General features: G+C 47.7%; 1 protein-coding gene across 3 annotated transcripts in view; it reads left to right on the plus strand.

Annotated features, from left to right (window-relative positions):
- The window catches only part of DHX8 (DEAH-box helicase 8), a 35,320-nt gene that overhangs the window by 11,538 nt on the left and 3,845 nt on the right, over window positions 1-19,937 (plus strand). For all 3 annotated transcript variants that reach the window (XM_083407482.1, XM_083407483.1, XM_083407481.1), the window contains exons 11-22: window positions 132-279; window positions 1,340-1,521; window positions 2,792-2,986; window positions 4,002-4,187; window positions 6,341-6,551; window positions 7,086-7,267; window positions 7,422-7,562; window positions 12,289-12,444; window positions 13,985-14,122; window positions 15,564-15,692; window positions 17,698-17,894; window positions 19,677-19,856. In XM_083407482.1, the coding sequence (XP_083263608.1) occupies window positions 132-279; window positions 1,340-1,521; window positions 2,792-2,986; window positions 4,002-4,187; window positions 6,341-6,551; window positions 7,086-7,267; window positions 7,422-7,562; window positions 12,289-12,444; window positions 13,985-14,122; window positions 15,564-15,692; window positions 17,698-17,894; window positions 19,677-19,856 (2,045 nt within the window). The remainder of the gene's footprint in view (window positions 1-131; window positions 280-1,339; window positions 1,522-2,791; window positions 2,987-4,001; window positions 4,188-6,340; window positions 6,552-7,085; window positions 7,268-7,421; window positions 7,563-12,288; window positions 12,445-13,984; window positions 14,123-15,563; window positions 15,693-17,697; window positions 17,895-19,676; window positions 19,857-19,937) is intronic.

The raw sequence follows: 19,937 nt of genomic DNA on the forward strand, positions 1-19,937 counted from the left end.
GGTGTGCTGATATTTGATTTGGGGGTGTAATTTGTTGGGGTGGCTACCGAGATGAGAGAAGCTCAGCAAGGACTTCTTGGACAAACTTAGCTGCAGCGAGTAATGGAGTACGTTTTCCTGTATTGCTCCAGAACCCTGACGGCTCCCTGTCTCAAGCTGCCATGATGCAGAGTGCGCTTGCCAAAGAGAGGCGAGAGCTGAAGCAAGCCCAGAGGGAGGCAGAGATGGACTCCATCCCCATGGGACTCAACAAACACTGGGTGGATCCCCTGCCAGACGGTAACCGAATCTCCCTCCTGATGTTTTTTGGTTGTAAAATGTACAGTGGTGCCTCGCAAGACGAAAAGATTCCGTTCCGCGAGTCTCTTCGTCTAGCGGTTTTTTCGTCTTGCGAAGCAACCCTATTAGCGGATTAGCGCTATTAGCGGTTTAGCAGCTATTAGCGGCTATTAAAGGCTTAAGGGATTAGCGGATTAGCTGCTAAAAGGCTATTAGCAGCTTAGTGCCTTAGAAAAAGGGGGTGGGGAGCGGGGGAAAATCGCAAGAATCGCAAGACATTTTCGTCTTGCGAAGCAAGCCCATAGAGAAATTCGTCCTGCGAAGCGCATTGAAAAACGGAAAACCCTTTCGTCTAGCGAGGCATTCGTCTTGCGAGGCATTTGTCTTGCGGGGCACTACTGTACTTCTGTTTAGACATCAATGTGGGAACCCGCTGTAACATGTAACGTGTACTGTAAATTGGGATGCATCAGGCAATTTAGGTGACGCAGAGATCCAGATTCTGGCTGCCTTGATAGCCAACTTCTTTCCCCCTCTAAGCAGCTGTGGAATGAATGGTTTTCGCTGTCCTGTTACCTGAGCCCGTGTGCTCACTGTCGGGATCACCGCTCGGCCAAGTTGATAAAGCTCATTTTCCTCTGGCCGAGTCCTCCGACGATAATTAACGACCTGAGCCTTTGATGAGGCCTCAGGCACATTCCCGTTCAGCAGAGTTTCCAGCACAGGGAAGTGATGAGATTTATGGCTACATCGCTATGCTTTATTTCTTACTACTCAGACAGCAAAGAAATCTACATCCTCTCTCTGTGAAAGCAGAGAGCAACTGAAACAAAGGAACAGGAAACCAGTAAACATCACATCCGTCTCCTGTCTTCCGTGAGACTTCCAACAGCCTGGAAGGTCTCTGGAATGTAAACAGAGTCTTGTGACTCCAAAAGCACTGCACAGTGGCAACACACAGAAACTAACACTCACACCCCTTTCTAGTCAGTCCTCTCTTACCCCTTCCATGTTGCCATACGGACCCAAGTGTGATGTAAATTTTCCTCTCTCTTTCCAGTGGATGGGAGACAAATCGCTGCCAACATGCGAGGGATTGGCATGATGCCGAACGACATCCCAGAGTGGAAGAAACACGCTTTCGGAGGCAATAAAGCCTCTTATGGGAAGAAAACTCAGCTGTCGATCATTGAGCAGAGGGAAAGTCTCCCAATATACCGGCTGAAGGATCAGCTCATCCAGGTAAGACTGAGAAGAAGAAGAAGAAGAAAAGCCAGCTGTCCGGAATTGAACCAAGGGTCATCAAATCCAGCATCTCAACATGCCGATATCAGGTGGTTTGGCCTCCACAGGAGAGGACCATGGTGTTCCAAAATCCTAAGGAGCTTCTATATTCCTGCCAATTCTTCTCCCGTTAAATTCTGCAAGCGGAAAACGCAGAAAACCTGTGATTGTTGGGAGCTGATGCAGCTTCATATATGAATGCCCTTACCTAGTAAATGTTTCCTGTTTAATTCATTAAAGCTGCACACCCTGCCTTTGTATCAGAAATTCAGGGTGGCTTACAACCCAGAGAATAAAACAGTAAAAACAAATTGGTTAATATCGTGCAGTCAAACAGACTGGAAGGCCAATACAGTCATACCTTGGATTCCGAACGCCTTGCAAATTGGAACATTTTGGCTCCCGAATGCCGCAAACCGGAAGTGAGTGTTCCAGTTTGCAAACGTTCTTTGGAACCTGAACATCCAACGGGGCTTCCAAGGCTTCCGATTGGCTGCAGGAGCTTCCTGCGGCCAATCAGAAGCCACGCTTTGGTTTGCGAACGTTTTGGAAATCGAACGGACTTCCAGAACGGATTCTGTTCGACTTCCAAGGTACGACTGTAGAAGCATAACATCAGCTTTATAAAGAGAGGGCTGTGAATGTGGTATATGTACTTTGCATGTAGGTTTGCTCTTCTGGATGTTCAAAGCCTGAGCAGGGTGTGGCAGGGTGTATGAAACCAGAAGTTGCCCTATAAGGAACTTTGAGAACACCAGATAGAATTAGTTGTATAGAGGAAAGATGCAAAGCAAATGGTTCCTGCTCAGTGAGCTAAAAGTCACCATCTGGTCACTGGAAGTCCCCCCCCCCCCCCCGGTGTTAGTTTGTTTGAGCATCTTTTTCCATTTGAGCTCTTTCTTGAGTAACACTAAGAACCACACACTTCCAACAGAAAGCTCTGACGTTTGGATTCATCAGGTTCTGTGGTTTTGGCAATAATTTCGAGGAAACATTTTTCCACCTGCCGTGCCATTGCATCCATGCAGATTTGTAGGCCCCTTTCTGTAGCGTCCGAACCTGCGGCTTGATTTTAAAAGAAAACCCGATTCGTGCAGACAAAGAGCAGCACGCTTCCCTGTTGGACGTAATGTTCACGGAGGAGAACGGACAGAGTAGCAGGTGGAAGAGATTTGAGTCCCTTTGAACAGTGAGGATACCTGAGCATTCAATGGCTTCTCTGTCCTAGGCTGTTCACGATAACCAGATTCTGATCGTCATCGGGGAGACGGGCTCTGGGAAAACGACGCAGATCACGCAGTACCTTGCTGAGGCTGGCTACACGTCCCGCGGGAAGATTGGCTGCACCCAGCCTCGGCGAGTGGCTGCCATGTCCGTGGCCAAGCGGGTATCGGAGGAGTTCGGCTGCTGCCTGGGACAGGAGGTAAGATGCGCTGGTGCTTGGTGGATTGACCCTGCAATGTGCCAGAAGTGGCAGATCATACAATTCCACGGTGGCAGCTGCGCCGATTACTTTCCTCAAGCTGGCAGGAGTGGGTAGGCCGTGTGAGGTTGTGCTCAGGGCCAACACGATGGAATGGGCAAGAGACCATGTGGGAAGTGCAGATCTATTCCACAGGCCAGAGGTTCCCATCCACGCGGGAATGCGTCCATCTATCCATCCATGAATCCATCCATTCCCCTTGAAGCTGTCCCAGAAACTCCAGCGGGTGCAGAATGCAGCAGCGAGGCTCCTCACGGGGTCTCTGCCATGGAAACATACTCACCCAGTGCTTCTCCAGCTGCACTGGCTCCCGGTGGAGTACAGGGTCAGATTTAAGGTGTTGGTTTTCACCTTTAAAGCCCTTCATGGCCTAGGACCCTCGTACCTACGGGACTGCCTCTCCTGGTATGCCACACGGAGAGCCTCAAGGTCCATAAATAGCAACACCCTAGTGGTCCCGGGCCCTAAGGAAGTTAGATTAGCTTCAACCAGAGCCAGGGCCTTTTCAACTCTGGCTCCGGTCTGGTGGAACGCTCTGTCTCATGAGACCAGGGCCCTGCAGGATCTGATTTCTTTCCGCAGTGCTTGTAAGACAGAATTGTTCTGTCTGGCCTTTGGCTTGGAGCCAATTTGATTCCTTCCCCCTCTTTTTTTTCCTTCTTTTTCCTTTCCCCTCCTGTGATGAGGCTACATTTTAATATTTTAATGTTTCAATATTTTAATCTTGTTTTTAAGTTGCATTCGTTCAACTTGTTTTTATTATTGCTTGTTAGCCGCCCTGAGCCCGGCCTTGGCTGGGGAGGGCGTGGTATAAATAAATATCATTATTATCTTTGCTGTACACCTTTAAATTTGCAGTTGCTTCTTGCAGGCGGGCAGTCAAGACATAATCGCCAGAGCAGAAATTTTCCCCATTCACCTCCTCCTGACTGTTTTGCCCCACTCTTCCTGGCAGGTTGGCTACACCATCCGGTTTGAGGACTGTACCAGTCCAGAGACAGTGATCAAGTATATGACGGACGGGATGTTGCTGCGAGAGTGCCTGATCGACCCGGATCTGACGCAGTATGCCATCATCATGTTGGATGAAGCCCACGAGCGCACCATACACACCGATGTGCTCTTTGGTCTCCTGAAAAAGGTGTCAAATCTTTCAAATCTCTCTCCCCCCCCCCCCCAAAAAAAATTAATGAATTAGGAAAGAGCAATTGATGAAAGATTTTATTTTATGTTATTTTTATAGTCTGTTTAATTTGATTGTCAAAAATAAACATGTACAACAAAACACAATACGAAATCCAAATATTGAGATTACTCTGAATCTCTTGACTCCTCCCCCATCCCTTCCATGGATCCTTTTAGATCTATTTTCAACTGCATATCAATACGTCTCCAATTTTTCATTTTTCTCAGTTTTGTTACATTCCATGCATTCTGTTACATTTCAATTGTATTTAAAATCCCACTAATGTTTTGACCTGTTTACACTGATTTTGTATATACATTATACATTATATACATTTATATACATTTCCCATTCTTTTTAAAATTTCTTGTCCTCTTGATTCCTGAGCTTCCCAGTGACCGTATTTTTCACTCTACAGTGGTGCCCCGCAAGACGAATGCCTCGCAAGACGGAAAACCCGCAAGACGAAAGGGTTTTCCGTTTGCAGAGGCGCTTCGCAAGACGAATTTCCCTATGGGCTTGCTTCGTAAGACGAAAATTGACGAAAATTCTTGCGATTTTTTTTCGCTCCAAAACCCCTTTTTCTGAAGCGCTAAGCTGCTAAAAGCATTTTAGCAGCAAAACCGCTAATCCCTTAAGCCTTAAAAAGCCGTTTTTAGCCCTTAAACTGTCAATAGCGCTAATAGCGCTAATCCGCTAATGGGCTTGCTTCGCAAGACGAAAAAACCGCAAGACGAAAAGACTCGCGGAACGGATTCTTTTCATCTTGCGAGGCACCACTGTATAGGACACACCTTGTTTTAGAGGGGGAGAACAAGAGAAAAAAAAATCTCCCCCTCTCTGCTCAGCGCCCCTTCAGCAAAGCGGCAGGAGAAACGGAGCCCCTTCCATTTCTCCTCCCGCTTGGCTGAAGGGGCGCTGCGCAGCTCTCCCTCTCTGCTGAAGCCAGGAGAGTCTTGTTCTCCCGGCTTCAGCGAAAGGAACCCGAAGCCTTCGGAGCGCAGTGCGAGTTCCCACTGTGCTCTGAAGGCTTCAGGCGGCTTTCCCTGAAGCCTGGAGAGCAAGAGGGGTCGGTGCGCACTGACCCCTCTCGCTCTCCAGGCTTCAGTGAAAGCAACGCAAAGCCTCCGGAGCACGGAGGGAGCACTCCCTCTCCGCTTCGGAGGCTTCGCGTTGCTATTGCTGAAGCCAAGGAGCCTGCATTCGCTCCATAGGACAGGCACACATTTCCGCTTAATTTTTGAAGGGGGAAAAGTGCGTCCTATAGAGCAAAAAATACAGTAATTTTGCCATTTCGGCATAGTCCATCAACTTGATCTGCCATTTCTTCTTTGGTTGGGGGGTTGTCCCTTCCTTCCACCTCTGGGCTACCAAATTCCGAGCAGCTATTGTGGCATACAATTCCTCTGATCCTTTGGAGTCTCAGGAGCTATAATTCCTAATAAAAAAAGCTTCTGGTTTTTTAACAAAAGTTATTTCAGACATTTTTTTCATTTATTTATATATCATTTCCCAACGACAGAAAGCTTTATTAATAAGGATATGGATTCTCCACTGTGTAACCCTGTGGCGCTGTGGACGCGGGTGGCGCTGTGGGTAAAAGCCTCAGCGCCTAGGGCTTGCCGATCGAAAGGTCGGCGGTTCGAATCCCTGTGGCGGGGTGCGTTCCGCTGTTCGGTCCCAGCGCCTGCCAACCTAGCAGTTCGAAAGCACCCCTGGGTGCAAGTAGATAAATAGGGACCGCTTACTAGCGGGAAGGTAAACGGCGTTTCCGTGTGCGGCTCTGACTCGCCAGAGCAGTGATGTCACGCTGGCCACGTGACCCGGAAGTGTCTCCGGACAGCGCTGGCCCTTGGCCTCTTGAGTGAGATGGGCGCACAACCCTAGAGTCTGTCAAGACTGGCCCGTACGGGCAGGGGTACCTTTACCTTTACCTTTAACCCTGTGCTCAGAAAATAAGAAAGAAGCCTGTCTGTCCTGGGCCCTAGCTCTTGATTGGTCCTTGGATTAGTCTGGCTGCCAGCCAGGGCTGTTGCCCTCTCATGGCTTCTGTTGCTGCGTACAATTTTTCCTGCACTGAACATTCTTTGCCAATTTCTCTCCTGCAGACGGTTCAGAAGAGGCAAGACATGAAGTTGATAGTGACGTCGGCCACCTTGGACGCAGTTAAGTTCTCCCAATACTTCTACGAGGCTCCCATCTTTACCATTCCAGGCAGGACCTACCCGGTGGAGATTCTCTATACTAAGGAGCCAGAGACAGATTACCTGGATGCCAGCCTGATCACAGTCATGCAGATCCACTTGACGGAGCCACCAGGTAAGGCATGGAATGTTGGTGTTCACCTTGAAGGTTGCTTCATGTTGGAGGATGGAAGGCTTTCAGTCCCATGCAGTAATCATAGAGCGCTCCTGCAGCTTCCAAGGTGGCCCTGTGGTCTAAACCACCGAGACTCTTGGGCTTGCCAATCAGAAGGTTGGCGGTTTGAATCCCCACAACAGGGTGAGCTCCCGTTGCATCTGTCCCAGCTCCTGCCAACCTAACAGTTCAAAACCACGCCAGTGCAAGGAGATAAATAGATACCACTGTGGCAGAAAGGTAAATGGCGTTTCCGTACACTCTGGCTTCCAGTGTGATGTAGTGGTTAAGAGCGGTAGACTCGTAATCTGGTGAACCGGGTTCCCGTCTCCGCTCCTCCACATGCAGCTGCTGGGTGACCTTGGGCCAGTCATGGGAGGGGTATAAATAATAAATTATTATTATTATTATTATCTGTTCCTGAAGTTGTAAATGTTGTGCCCTGGCCTGCCTGCGGGTGGAGCTAATCGGAGGAACCGTTTTTATTTTCTGCAGGAGACATCCTGGTGTTTTTGACTGGCCAGGAGGAGATTGACACGGCCTGCGAGATCCTCTATGAGCGAATGAAATCCCTGGGTCCTGACGTCCCTGAGCTGATCATCTTGCCCGTCTACTCGGCCCTGCCTAGCGAGATGCAGACACGCATCTTTGACCCAGCTCCCCCAGGGAGTCGAAAGGTAGCTGCTTCCACCACTTTCTGGCAGGGATGGCGCCCCCCCCCCATACGATTCCTGTGAAAGTTCCCTTCTGGACCAGTCTGTGGAGGCTTTTGCTGCCTCCTGTTTAGCATGCTGTTTGACCCTGCGTGTCTGTCACTTTCGTCCTATCTAGGTGGTCATTGCCACGAACATCGCTGAAACTTCGCTCACAATTGACGGCATCTATTATGTGGTGGACCCTGGGTTTGTGAAGCAGAAAGTATACAACTCAAAGACAGGAATTGACCAGCTGGTTGTGACACCTATTTCTCAGGTACGTGGCTGGGTGGCTGTTCTGCACAAGATCTGCGACTGGGGTCCGTGGGAGATAGAAGAATTTCTGTTGGCAGATGTGATGGATTTCTCTTGTTCAGCCCTATGAAATATGGAGAAGAAAATGATTTGTCTGCTTGTGCTATTAGGTGAATGTTGTTGTTGTTGTTTAGTTGTTTAGTCGTGTCCAACTCTTCGTGACCCCATGCACCAGAGCACGCCAGGCACTCCTGTCTTCCACTGCCTCCCGCAATTTGGTCAAACTCATGCTGGTAGCTTTGAGAACACTGTCCCACCATCTCGTCCTCTGTCGTCCCCTTCTCCTTGTGCCCTCCATCTTTCCCAACATCAGGGTCTTTTCCAGGGAGTCTTCTCTTCTCATGAGGTGGCCAAAGTCTTGGAGCCTCAGCTTCAGGATCTGTCCTTCCAGTTTGCACTCAGGGCTGATTTCCTTCAGAATGGATAGGTATGATCTTCTTGCAGTCCATGGGACTCTCCAGAGTCTCCTCCAGCACCATAATTCAAAAGCATCAATTCTTCGGCGATCAGCCTTCTTTATGGTCCAGCTCTCACTTCCATACATCACTACTGGGAAAACCATAGCTTTAACTATATGGACCTTTGTTGGCAAGGTGATGTCTCTGCTTTTTAAGATGCTGTCTAGGTTTGTCATTGCTTTTCTCCCAAGAAGCAGGGGTCTTTTAATTTCGTGACTGCAGTCACCATCTGCAGTGATCATGGAGCCCAAGAAAGTAAAATCTCTCACTGTCTCCATTTCTTCCCCTTCTATTTGCCAGGAGGTAATGGGCCCAGTGGCCATGATCTTGGTTTTTTTGATATTTAGCTTCAGACCATATTTTGCGCTCTCCTCTTTCACCCTCATTAAGACGTTCTTTAATTCCTCCTCACTTTCTGCCATCACGGTTGTTTCATCTGCATATCTGAGGTTGTTGATATTTCTTCTGGCACTCTTAATTCCGCCTTGGGATTCATCCAGTCCAGCCTTTCGCATGATTTCTGCATATAAGTTAAATAAGCAGGGAGACAATATACAGCCTTATCGTACTCCTTTCCCAATTTTGAACCGATCAGTTGTTCCATATCCAGCTCTAAGGTGAATAGGGATGTCCTAGAAGAGTTTGGATTTGATATCCTGCTTTATCACTACCCTAAGGAGTCTCAAAAGAGACGCGGGTGGCCCTGTGGGTTAAAGCCTCAGCACCTAGGACTTGCCGATTGAAAGGTCGGCGGTTCGAATCCCCGTGGCGGGGTGCGCTCCCGTCATTCGTTCCCAGCGCCTGCCAACCTAGCAGTTCGAAAGCACGTCAAAGGTGCAAGTAGATAAATTGGGACCGCTTACCAGTGGGAAGGTAAACGGCGTTCCATGTGCTGCGCTGGCTCGCCAGATGCAGCTTGTCACGCTGGCCACGTGACCCGGAAGTGTCTTCGGACAGCGCTGGCTCCCGGCCTTTAGAGTGAGATGAACGCACAACCCTAGAGTCTCGCAAGACTGGCCCGTACGGGCAGGGGTACCTTTACCTTAAGGAGTCTCAAAGCGGCTAACAATCTCCTTTCCCTTCCTCCCCCACAACAAACATTCTGAGGTGAGTGGGGCTGAGAGACTTCAGAGAAGTGTGACTAGCCCAAGGTCACCCAGCAGCTGCATGTGGAGGAGCAGGGAATCGAACCCAGTTCACCAGATTACGAGTCCACTGCTCTTAACCACTGCACCACGCTGGCTCTATCCTAGTGCGGCAGGAACAGCACCTCCCTGTCACCAAGACACCTTCCACAAATAAAAATAAACTTCAGGAATAACTTGCTCCTTTTTATGGCACTCTAGTTGTGTTCCCTAATCAGTGAATGCCCCCTCTCATCTTTTGTATTTCCTTTTCCATACTCTACTCCAGGGGTCAGCAAACGTTTTCAGCAGGGGCCGGTCCACTGTCCCTCAGACCTTGTGGGGGGCCGGACTGTATTGGGGGGGGGGAATTGAACGAATTCCTTTGCCCCACAAATAACCCAGAGATGCATTTTAAATAAAAGCACACATTCTACTGATATAAAAACATGCTGATTCCCGGACCGTCTGCAGGCTAGATTTAGAAGGCGTTTGGACCAGATCCGGCCCCTGGGCCTTAGTTTGCCTACCCATGCTCTACTCCAAGGGTAGCTGAATTTGGAGGCTGCAAGAATTCTGAAATTTGAATGTCTTCTGCTTCTGAATAACTCTTGCTCAGACTTGGCCACACACGTGTGTCTTCCTCACTTCTGAGATTTTGTGGAATAACCACACATTTCCAAATCTAAGGCCTAGCAACATGCTTGCTTGTTTAAAAACGAAATTTTTGATTTTTAGAATGCTGAGTTCTGTGTTTGTGCGGCGCATCCATGGATACCCTAAACAGCCTCCCTTAGTTCCACAGAGATGTTGTTGTACCTTTTGCCGTATTTCCTCATTTAGTTATTTTTACGTATTTCAAAAAATTACATACCGCTTCACTGCAAAGAAATCCCCAAAGCGGTTTACAAAAAGAATAAAACCATAAAATGATCAGGGAAACCCGGTTAAAAAGCAACAATTTCAAACCTTAGAAAAATAATTAAAACCAACAGTAAGCTAAAAACCAGATTTGCTTGGTTCATATTCCTCTGTCACAACTGGGCTGGTTGTTGTTGGCGTCCACCAGTCTTGAGAGACAGTGGAGTGTGCCTCCAGGACTGAAGTCAACCCGCTGTGTTAGCAGTCATAGAATCATAGAGTTGGAAGAGACCACAAGGGCCATCGAGTCCAACCCCCTGCCAAGCAGGAAACACCATCAGAGCACTCCTGACATATGGTTGTCAAGCCTCTGCTTAAAGACCTCCAAAGAAGGAGACTCCACCACACTCCTTGGCAGCAAATTCCACTGTCGAACAGCTCTTACTGTCAGGAAGTTCTTCCTCATGTTTAGGTGGAATCTTCTTTCTTGTAGTTTGGATCCATTGCTCCGTGTCCGCTTCTCTGGAGCAGCAGAAAACAACCTTTCTCCCTCCTCTATGTGACATCCTTTTATATATTTGAACATGGCTATCATATCACCCCTTAACCTCCTCTTCTCCAGGCTAAACATGCCCAGCTCCCTTAGCCGTTCCTCATAAGGCATCGTTTCCAGGCCTTTGACCATTTTGGTTGCCCTCCTCTGGACACGTTCCAGTTTGTCAGTATCCTTCTTGAACTGTGGTGCCCAGAACTGGACACAGTACTCCAGGTGAGGTCTGACCAGAGCGGAATACAGTGGCACTATTACTTCCCTTGATCTAGATGCTATACTCCTATTGGACCAAAGTGACGTTCCTCAGTGCAGAAGCCTAGGCAGTGTGTATGGAGGTCCTGGGCTGCCCGGACGACAAGACACACACACCCCTTTCGGCCTCCCTGATGTGGTCCAAAGGAAAAGCAGAGCAATACGTTTGGCACCAGCTTGGCTGCAGGAGTTGCCGGAAGGAGGCGTACAAGGCGCCATCCAATCAGGGCAGGGGAAGTTTAGGATCAGAGACTCCCTTCTCCTAGATGGGCCACCTTCCCAGGATGACGAGCCCCATCTTCCCTTCACTTCCTTCTGGGCTGCTTCACTGCTAACCATGTTTCCTTCCTTCATATTTTCTCACACCTGTTTCGGACCTGCAAAACCTGTGATGGTGTGGTTTCCATATTCCATACTGCAGCTATAGTTCCCTGGTGCTAAATAAAATGCACTGAGGGGGCAGTCAAAAGTAATTTGCTGGGAAATCATTTGTCATAAATTGGAAAAAAGGTTTAAAAGTACTTAAAAAACAAAACCCAGAGTCCTTTTCGTTGGGGATAATTCAGATGGAAATTCCCAGGTGTCAAAAAAGGTTATTTATGTGTGCCACTAGGGATGCGGGTGGCGCTGTGGTCTAAACTACAGAGCCTAGGACTTGCCGGTTAGAAGGTTGGCGGTTCGAATCCCCGCGACGGGGTGAGCTCCCGTTGCTCGGTCCCTGCTCCTGCCCACCTAGTAGTTCGAAAGCACGTCAAAGTGCAAGTAGATAAATAGGTACCGCTCCGGCGGGAAGGTAAACGGCGTTTCCGTGCGCTGCTCTGGTTCGCCAGAAGCGGCTTAGTCATGCTGGCCACATGACCCGGAAGCTGTACTCTGGCTCCCTCGGCCAATAAAGCGAGATGAGCACCGCAACTCCAGAGTCGGTCACGACTGGACCTAATGGTCAGGGGTCCCTTTACCTTTATGTATGCCACTACTGCGGATTATGTTCTGTTAGCCCAAAAATGGAAAATGAGCAAGGTCACAACTAAAGAAGAATGGCAACTTAAACTGATGGAATATGCGCAGCTGGCAAACCTAACATATAGAATAAGAGAACAAGAAGAACATACATTTAAAGAAGATTGGAAAATGTTTATTGAATATATGTGGGCGGCGGAATTGTGTATATTTGAAATTTATTAAGATAAATTCAATAGCGTAAATAGTTTTGATGAATGTAATAATGGAAAACTGGTTTATTTTATATAAAATATGCAAGGATTTACGTTATGCAAAATGAACCATGGAACTAGAAGAAGGGAAAGCATTGATAGTTTAAGGTTGCTTAAATGAATATCCTAAAATGTAGAACAGAAAATCTAATAAAAATTATAGAAAGGGGGGGAGAGAGAGAGAAAGTAATTTGCTGACCTGGTTTGTTATCTGTGATTCCTGCAGGCCCAAGCCAAGCAGCGAGCTGGGAGGGCTGGGAGAACCGGGCCGGGCAAGTGCTACCGGCTGTACACAGAACGGGCCTACCGCGACGAGATGCTCACCACCAACGTGCCTGAGATCCAGAGGACCAACTTGGCCAGCACTGTGCTGTCCCTTAAGGTAGGCGCTGGTGACGCAGCAGCTGGTCTCTTATGGCAGAGCCATCTCTAGAAAAGCCTTGCAGAGTATCTTTGTAGCGCCTTGTAAAATGAACCTTCCTTCTGTTTGTAGCGCTTGAGCTGGGTTCTTTTCTTTTTTTAAAAAAAATGATATTTATTAAAAGTTTTATAATTACAAGAAAAAAAACAAAAAAAAAACAGTATATATATAAAAAAAAGAAAAGAAAAAAATTAAGAGATAATACATCAAAAATAAAAGCAAAAAAGAAGACAATACATCCACACAACAAGAAAAAACAAAAACATTTAAAAACACATCCATTTTTCATATCTTTATCTTTCAATGACTTGTTTCCTCGACCTCCTCCCACCTCCCATTTTTGTATTCCAGTTAATAATTAAATCAGCAAATCCTTTCCATCTTTCACTGCTTACTATCGTTTAATTATCTTAATTTATTTTAACCTTATCTTACCATCAAAATCTTAAAATTTATCTATACTTAAATCTAAAATCCTTAAATCTTAAATCCTTAAATCTTAAATCCTTATCATATTTCTACTAAAGTCATATAATTTCATTCCACCATCTCCCAACATTCCTTAATTATGCTATATTACTCTAAATAAAATTTTAAAAATTTCCAATCTTCTTCCACCATCTCTTCTCCCTGGTGAGCTAGGTTCTTTTCATTTGGTCAGGGCGGTGGAAGATGTTTGTACAAGGCATGGTCTAAACCACTGAGCCTCTTGGGCTTGCCGATCAGAAGGTCGGCAGCTCGAATCCCTGTGACTGAGTGAGCTCCCGTTGCTCTGTCCCAGCTCCTGCCAACCTAGCAGTTCGAAAGCATGCCAGTGCAAGTAGATAAATAGGTACCACTGCAGCGGGAAGGTTAACGGCGTTTCCATGCGCTCTGGCTTCTGTCCCGGTGTCCTGCTGTGCCAGAAGCGGTTTAGTCATGCTGGCCACATGACCTGGAAAACTGCCTGCGGACAAACGCCAGCTCCCTCGGCCTGAAAGCGAGATGAGCGCCACAACCCCATAGTCGCCTTTGACTGGACTTAACCATCCAGGAGTCTTTTGTTGTTGTTTAGTTGTTTAGTCGTGTCCAACTCTTCGTGACCCCATGGACTAGAGCACTCCAGGCACTTCTGTCTTCCACTGCCTCCCGCAGTTTGCCCAAGAAAGTAAAATCTCTCACCGCCTCCATTTCTTCCCCTTCTGTTTGCCAGGAGGTGATGGGCCCAGTGGCCATGATCTTGGTTTTTTTGATGTTGAGCTTCAGACCATATTTTGCGCTCTCCTCTTTCACCCTCATTAAAAGGTTCCTTAATTCCTCCTCACTTTCTGCCATCAAGGTTGTGTCATCTGCATATCGGAGGTTGTTGATATTTCTTCCGGCAATCTTAATTCCAGGTTGGGATTCATCCAGCCCAGCCTTTCGCATGATGAATTAGTCTTTTGCCTTTACCTTTTTTATCCAGATGTTTGTACAGCACACCTCATGTTCTCTCCTCCCTCTCTCTCACGCACGCACACAGGCTATGGGAATCAACGACCTGCTCTCCTTTGATTTCATGGATGCTCCGCCAATGGAAACTCTGATCACCGCAATGGAGCAGCTGTACACTCTGGGTGCCCTGGATGACGAAGGGCTGCTCACCCGACTGGGACGCCGGGTAGGCCCTGCACTCTTCAGGTCTCATGGCTGTGGGGATGGGGGTGATGGAAGGGATATCCAAGCTCGGGGAATCTTTGGGAAACACTACTTGTAGAACCTAGTTTTTTGCAGCTAGAATAAGCAACTTGAGTCTGCTTACATTTGCTGTTCCTCCTTATTTGTTATTGCATTAAAGTTCTGGGATTTTGATTGTCATTATTTATATGCCACCCATCTGACTGGGTTGCTTCCAGCAGATTAAAACATCAAACATTTAAAAACTTCCAGATACAGGGCTGCCTTCAAATGTCTTCTTAAAGTTGTATAGTTATTTATCTCCTTGACATCTGATGGGAGGGCCTTCCACAGTGTGGGTGCCACTACTAAGAAGGCCTTCCGCCTGGTTCCCTGTAACCTCGCTTCTCACAGTGAAGGAACCACCAGAAGGCCTTCGGAGCTGGACCTCAGTGTCCGGGCTGAACAATGGGGGTGGAGACGCTCCTTCAGGTCTAGTGGGCTGAGGCCGTTTAGGGCTTTAAAGGTCAGCACCAACACTTTGAATTGTGCTCAGAAACATACTGTGAGCCAGTGTAGATCTGAAAATAGTGGAAATGGGCCCGGAAATAGATGCAGCAGTATGGGGGAGAAGGAACCGCAGAGGGTTCCTTTTCTCCCTACCCCAGTGATCTGGAAATCTCTGCTCAGCCTTTCTCCCTCAGATTGTACCAGAAACAGAAGATAGATGATACGTACCGTATTTTTTGCTCTATAAGACTCACTTTTTCCCTCCTAAAAAGTAAGGAGAAATGTGTGTGTCTTATGGAGTGAATGCAGGCTGTGTAGCTATCCCAGAAGCCAGAACAGCAAGAAGGATCGCTGCTTTCGCTGCGCAGCGATCCCTCTTGTTCTGGCTTCTGAGATTCAGAATTTTTTTTTTTCTTGTTTTCCTTCTCCAAAAAACTAGGTGCGTCTCATAGAGCGAAAAATACGGTATTTCTAATTTCTCACCCATAAGAACTAGAAACGTGTTTAACAAAAGGAGAGAACAAGCTGGCTGAGCTTGCCAGAATCCTGAAATCCATTGCGGGTGTGCTAAACCCTTGTGACCTGCCCTGACTTTGGGGGTGGGGGAAAGCTCCCAGTGCAGAACTGGAGCAAGAGATGGTTAGAGGTCCCTAGCCCTGGATTTGCCTGGTATGCTCTGGGAACCATCTCTGGGAAGCAAGAGCTTCAGTTATGATAGCTATACCAGACAACCAGCTTCATAAGGTAGAAATGAAAATCAAAGAGGGAGTATTGAAATGTGTGTGCAAGTACTTGGGGCATTCTGTTCCTCCCCCCCACCCCCAAGGCAAAGTTCGGGGGTTTGCTGCAATCAGGTTGACTGCCACTGCTTGGGGAGGCTGCACAGATTCGAAGAAATAACCAGCTGTGAATGCCGTTCCCTTCCTTCCCGACAGATGGCCGAGTTCCCCCTGGAGCCCATGTTGTGCAAGATGCTCATCATGTCGGTGCATCTGGGATGCAGCGAGGAAATGCTCACCATTGTCTCCATGTTGTCGGTGCAGAACGTCTTCTACCGACCCAAGGTAAATGGGCACGTTTGGGGCATTGGACTCTCAAGGCAGCCTGGCACTGGTCGCAGCTGGGCTAGCGTCAGGGAAGAGGAAAAGAACATGGAGTGCTGGTCTGGTGGGACCTAGATGTGGGAGACTGCAGTTCCCTGTCACGGATTCACTTTGCGCAGCTAGAGTTACCCGGCATCAACTCCTTGTTTTGGGAAATTGATTAATTTTTTGGTTTTACGTGCCACTTTTCCACAACGAGCTGTGCTCAAAGAGGCTTGCCACAAACCTTCAAAACGTTAAAAAAGGAGAACGTTGGAAATGCCAAATGTACAAAACAACAGAGCATGTCAGTAAATTCAAAATAACAAAAATCAACAAGAAGATGATGTAGATCGGGCACACTAGGAAGTGCGCAGGGTTGATGTGCCAGCTAGCTGTGATTGATTCCCTGTTAACTAATGTTGAATTATCATTGAGTCCCTTGTGTTAACGTTTGTAATAAGCGGATGTTTTAAATCCTTGACCGTTATTTGATATTGTCCATCCCATAACTAGCAGATATTTCAGCAGGTCAGATGCCTTACTCTAGAGCAGATGTAGGGGACCTTTGGCCCTCCAGCTGTTGCTAAACTACATCTCCCATCATCCCTGACCATTGGCTATACTTGTTGGGGCCGATGGGAGTTGTATTTCTGCAACATTTGGAGGGCCAGAGGTTCTCCACACCCGCTCTAGAAGGTGTATACAGCCTAAAATGATGTCAAAAGGGACCGCCTCTCCTGGTATGCCCCACAGAGGAACTTACGGTCTTCAAATAAAAACATCTTGAAGGTCCCAGGCCACAGAGAGGTTAGGCTGGCCTCAACTAGAGCCAGGGCTTTTTCGGCTGTGGCTCTGACCTGGTGGAACGCTCTGTCACAAGAGACAAGGGCCCTGCAGGACAGAGCTGTTCCACCAGGCCTTTGGTCGGGGTGCAGCCTGACTCCCTCCTTTGGCAATCTTTACAAAACTTTAGTTTATGGTTGCCATCAATTTTGATTTTAATTAATTGTTATAATGTTTTTATAATGTTGCACTATTTTAGTGTTGTTAGCCGCCCTGAGCCCGGCTTTGGCTGGGGAGGGCGGGATATAAATTAAATTTATTATTATTATTATTATTATTAAAAGGGGGAAAGAGCATAGGCTGTGGCCCCTTGCAGATGAGCAATAAAATGTGCAACTTTTGTTCAGTTTGTGTCATGAGCCAGCCAGCCTTGAATTGCTTCATCAACTAGAGATGAAAATCAAAATGTGGTGTTGAAATGCATATATATATATATATATATATATATATATATATATATATATATAGAAACAGTTTGTGTGTTCAGTTTGCACAAGTAATTGAAGGTGCCAGTGTAATAGAAGGCAAACCAATTCTCTTCCCACACCCCACAGTCTGTCTGCATCTGTCCAGAAACATTAGCACAAATCCCTTGGTAATGCCGGCCCCTTAAAATAGTCCAATAACAAATAATGACTACAGAAAATCGGGTGATGGGTTCCAATAATTGGTTCAAAGGCTATATAGTTGTACCTTGGAACTCGGACGTTTTGGCTCCTGAACGCCGCAAACCTGGAATTGAGTGTTCCGGTTTGTGAATGTTCTTTGGAACCCAAATGTCCACGGGGCTTATGATTGGCTGCAAGAGCTTCCTACAGCCAATCGGAAGCCGTGCTTTGGTTTCTGAACGTTTTGGAAGTCGAACAGACTTCCAGAATGGATTCCGCTCAACTTCCAAGGCAAGACTGTAAATGTTGTTAAAAATATTTGTGATTGTGCCTTTTTTAAGCTTACCTGCGTAGATACTACCATTTTGTGCATGCACTTGTTGCCATTTTGTAAATTTTAGGTAAAATAGATTGGCTCCTCCAGAAACCGATTCCTTATAAGCCAGAGTTCTGTCCATGTTCTTTTGCTGTTCCTGATGGCAGGGGGGCTGCTGGAGAAACCTCGCTTCCTGTTTTGCTTGTGTGCGTTGTAGGACAAGCAAGCTCTCGCTGACCAGAAGAAAGCCAAGTTTCACCAGACGGAAGGGGACCACCTCACGCTTCTGGCTGTGTACAACTCCTGGAAGAACAACAAGTTCTCCAATCCCTGGTGCTATGAGAACTTCATCCAAGCCCGCTCGCTGCGCCGTGCCCAGGATATTCGCAAACAGATGTTAGGCATCATGGATAGGTGAGGGTCTGGCCACGGACAGGAGAAATGTGCTAGAACAGGATGTTCCCAAACTGTCGTGGACCAGTGGTCCATGAGCTTTGTTTAGGTGGTCTGCAGCTCGCCAATGGATTCGTGGTTGAAGATGGGAGCCGGGACGTCCATTACGTTCAGTGCTCATATGGGCTTTTTAATTGTGTTTTAATTTTCTTCTTCTATTGCGTGCTTGGGGCGGGGGAGACAACGGGGGAAGCATCCATTCTGTGTGTCAGGGCTCCCAAAGGCATCTCAGCCTTGCAGAGTCTTAATTAGAGCTGGCCGGTTTTCAGTTCATTATCCGAAACCCGTATGATGTTCAGATCACGATACAGTGGTACCTCAGGTTAAGTACTTAATTCGTTCTGGAGGTCTGTTCTTAACCTGAAACTGTTCTTAACCTGAAGCACCACTTTAGCCAATGGGGCCTCCTGCTGCCACCGCGCCACCAGAGCACGATTTCTGTTCTCATCCTGAAACAAAGTTCTTAACCCAAGGTACTATTTCTGGGTTAGCGGAGTCTGTAACCTGAAGTGTATGTAACCTGAAACGTATGTAACCCTAGGTACCACTGTACAGTGGTGCCCCGCAAGATGAATGCCTCGGAAGACGAAAAACTCGCAAGACGAAAGAGTGTTCCGTTTTCTGAGGTGCTTCGCAAGACGGATTTCCTTATGGGCTTGCTTCGCACCTTTTTTAAAAAAAACGCCAATGCATTCCTATGGGAAACTGTCAATACGCATTGGTGCTTCGCAAGACGAAAAAACTCGTAGAACGAAAAAACTCACAGAACGAATTAATTTCGTCTTGCGGGGCACCACTGTACTGGTTTCATACTTTTTGAGCTGGCAATACAGCGCAGCTCCCAGGCCACTGCCAGCACACCTGCCTGCCTACCTGCGCTGTGCTGGCAGCGCCATGATGTATTCCCAGCTCAAATCGCCTGCTCTCCCATCTGCCTGGCTGGCTGCGAGTTTGCCTCTGAGCAAGCAAGCAGGGTAGGTGGCCAGTCTCTTTCCTCCCCATTGGTCGCTCGGGAGGACAGAGAGTGGCTGCCCCGCTTGCTCACAAGGAGGCAAACACGCAGCCATACATTGCCCAGCCCTAGTCTTAATTAGTTAGGAATGTGCTCATGGTAGGAGGCAATACTTAACTTATTCTCCCCGCCACCGCCGCTAAGCACTAAAGGTAAAGGGACCCCTGACCCCAGTTGTGACCAACTCTGGGGTTGTGGCACTCATCTCGCTTTACTGGCCGAGGGAGCCGGTGTACAGCTTCTGGGTCATGTGGCCAGCATGACTAAGCCGCTTCTGGCAAACCAGAGCAGCGCACAGAAATGCCGTTTACCTTCCCGCTGGAGTGGTGCCTGTTTATCTACTTGCACTTTGACGTGCTTTCAAACTGCTAGGTTGGCAGGAGCAGGGACCAAGCAACGGGAGCTCACCCCGTCACGGGGATTCAAACCGCCGACCTTCTGATCGGCAAGCCCTAGGCTCTGTGGTTTAACCCACAGTGCCACCCGTGCCCCTTCCGCTAAGCACTAGAGCGGCAGAAATAGTACACCTGACGAAGATAATCTAATTTCAAAAAGTTGAACATAAGTTTTTGAGCTGGGCAAACCTCTCTTTCAAGCAGAGCACTTTGTTGGGGATCGCAGAAAAGTTTTAGCTGTGGAGTTTGTATGTGGACTTGGATGTAGGGCAGTCTGGATTTGCATCAACCGAAGCTTCTGTTCTAAACTCTTCCACCACCACTCTGGTTGGACAGGCACAAGCTGGACGTAGTGTCATGTGGAAAAGCCACCGTACGCGTCCAGAAAGCCATTTGCAGCGGTTTCTTCCGGAATGCCGCCAAGAAGGATCCCCAAGAGGGCTACCGGACCTTGATTGACCAGCAGGTTGTCTACATCCACCCCTCAAGTGCCCTCTTCAACCGGCAACCTGAATGGTAAGGAGGCTGGGGCTGCCAGACGTCATTGTTTCTACCAAGCAAAGGGATGTTTGTATGACACAGTTGAAAGTTAAGGGG

The sequence above is a fragment of the Podarcis tiliguerta genome, assembly GCF_965153285.1.
Source record: "Podarcis tiliguerta genome assembly, chromosome: 13".
Lineage (NCBI taxonomy): Eukaryota > Metazoa > Chordata > Lepidosauria > Squamata > Lacertidae > Podarcis > Podarcis tiliguerta.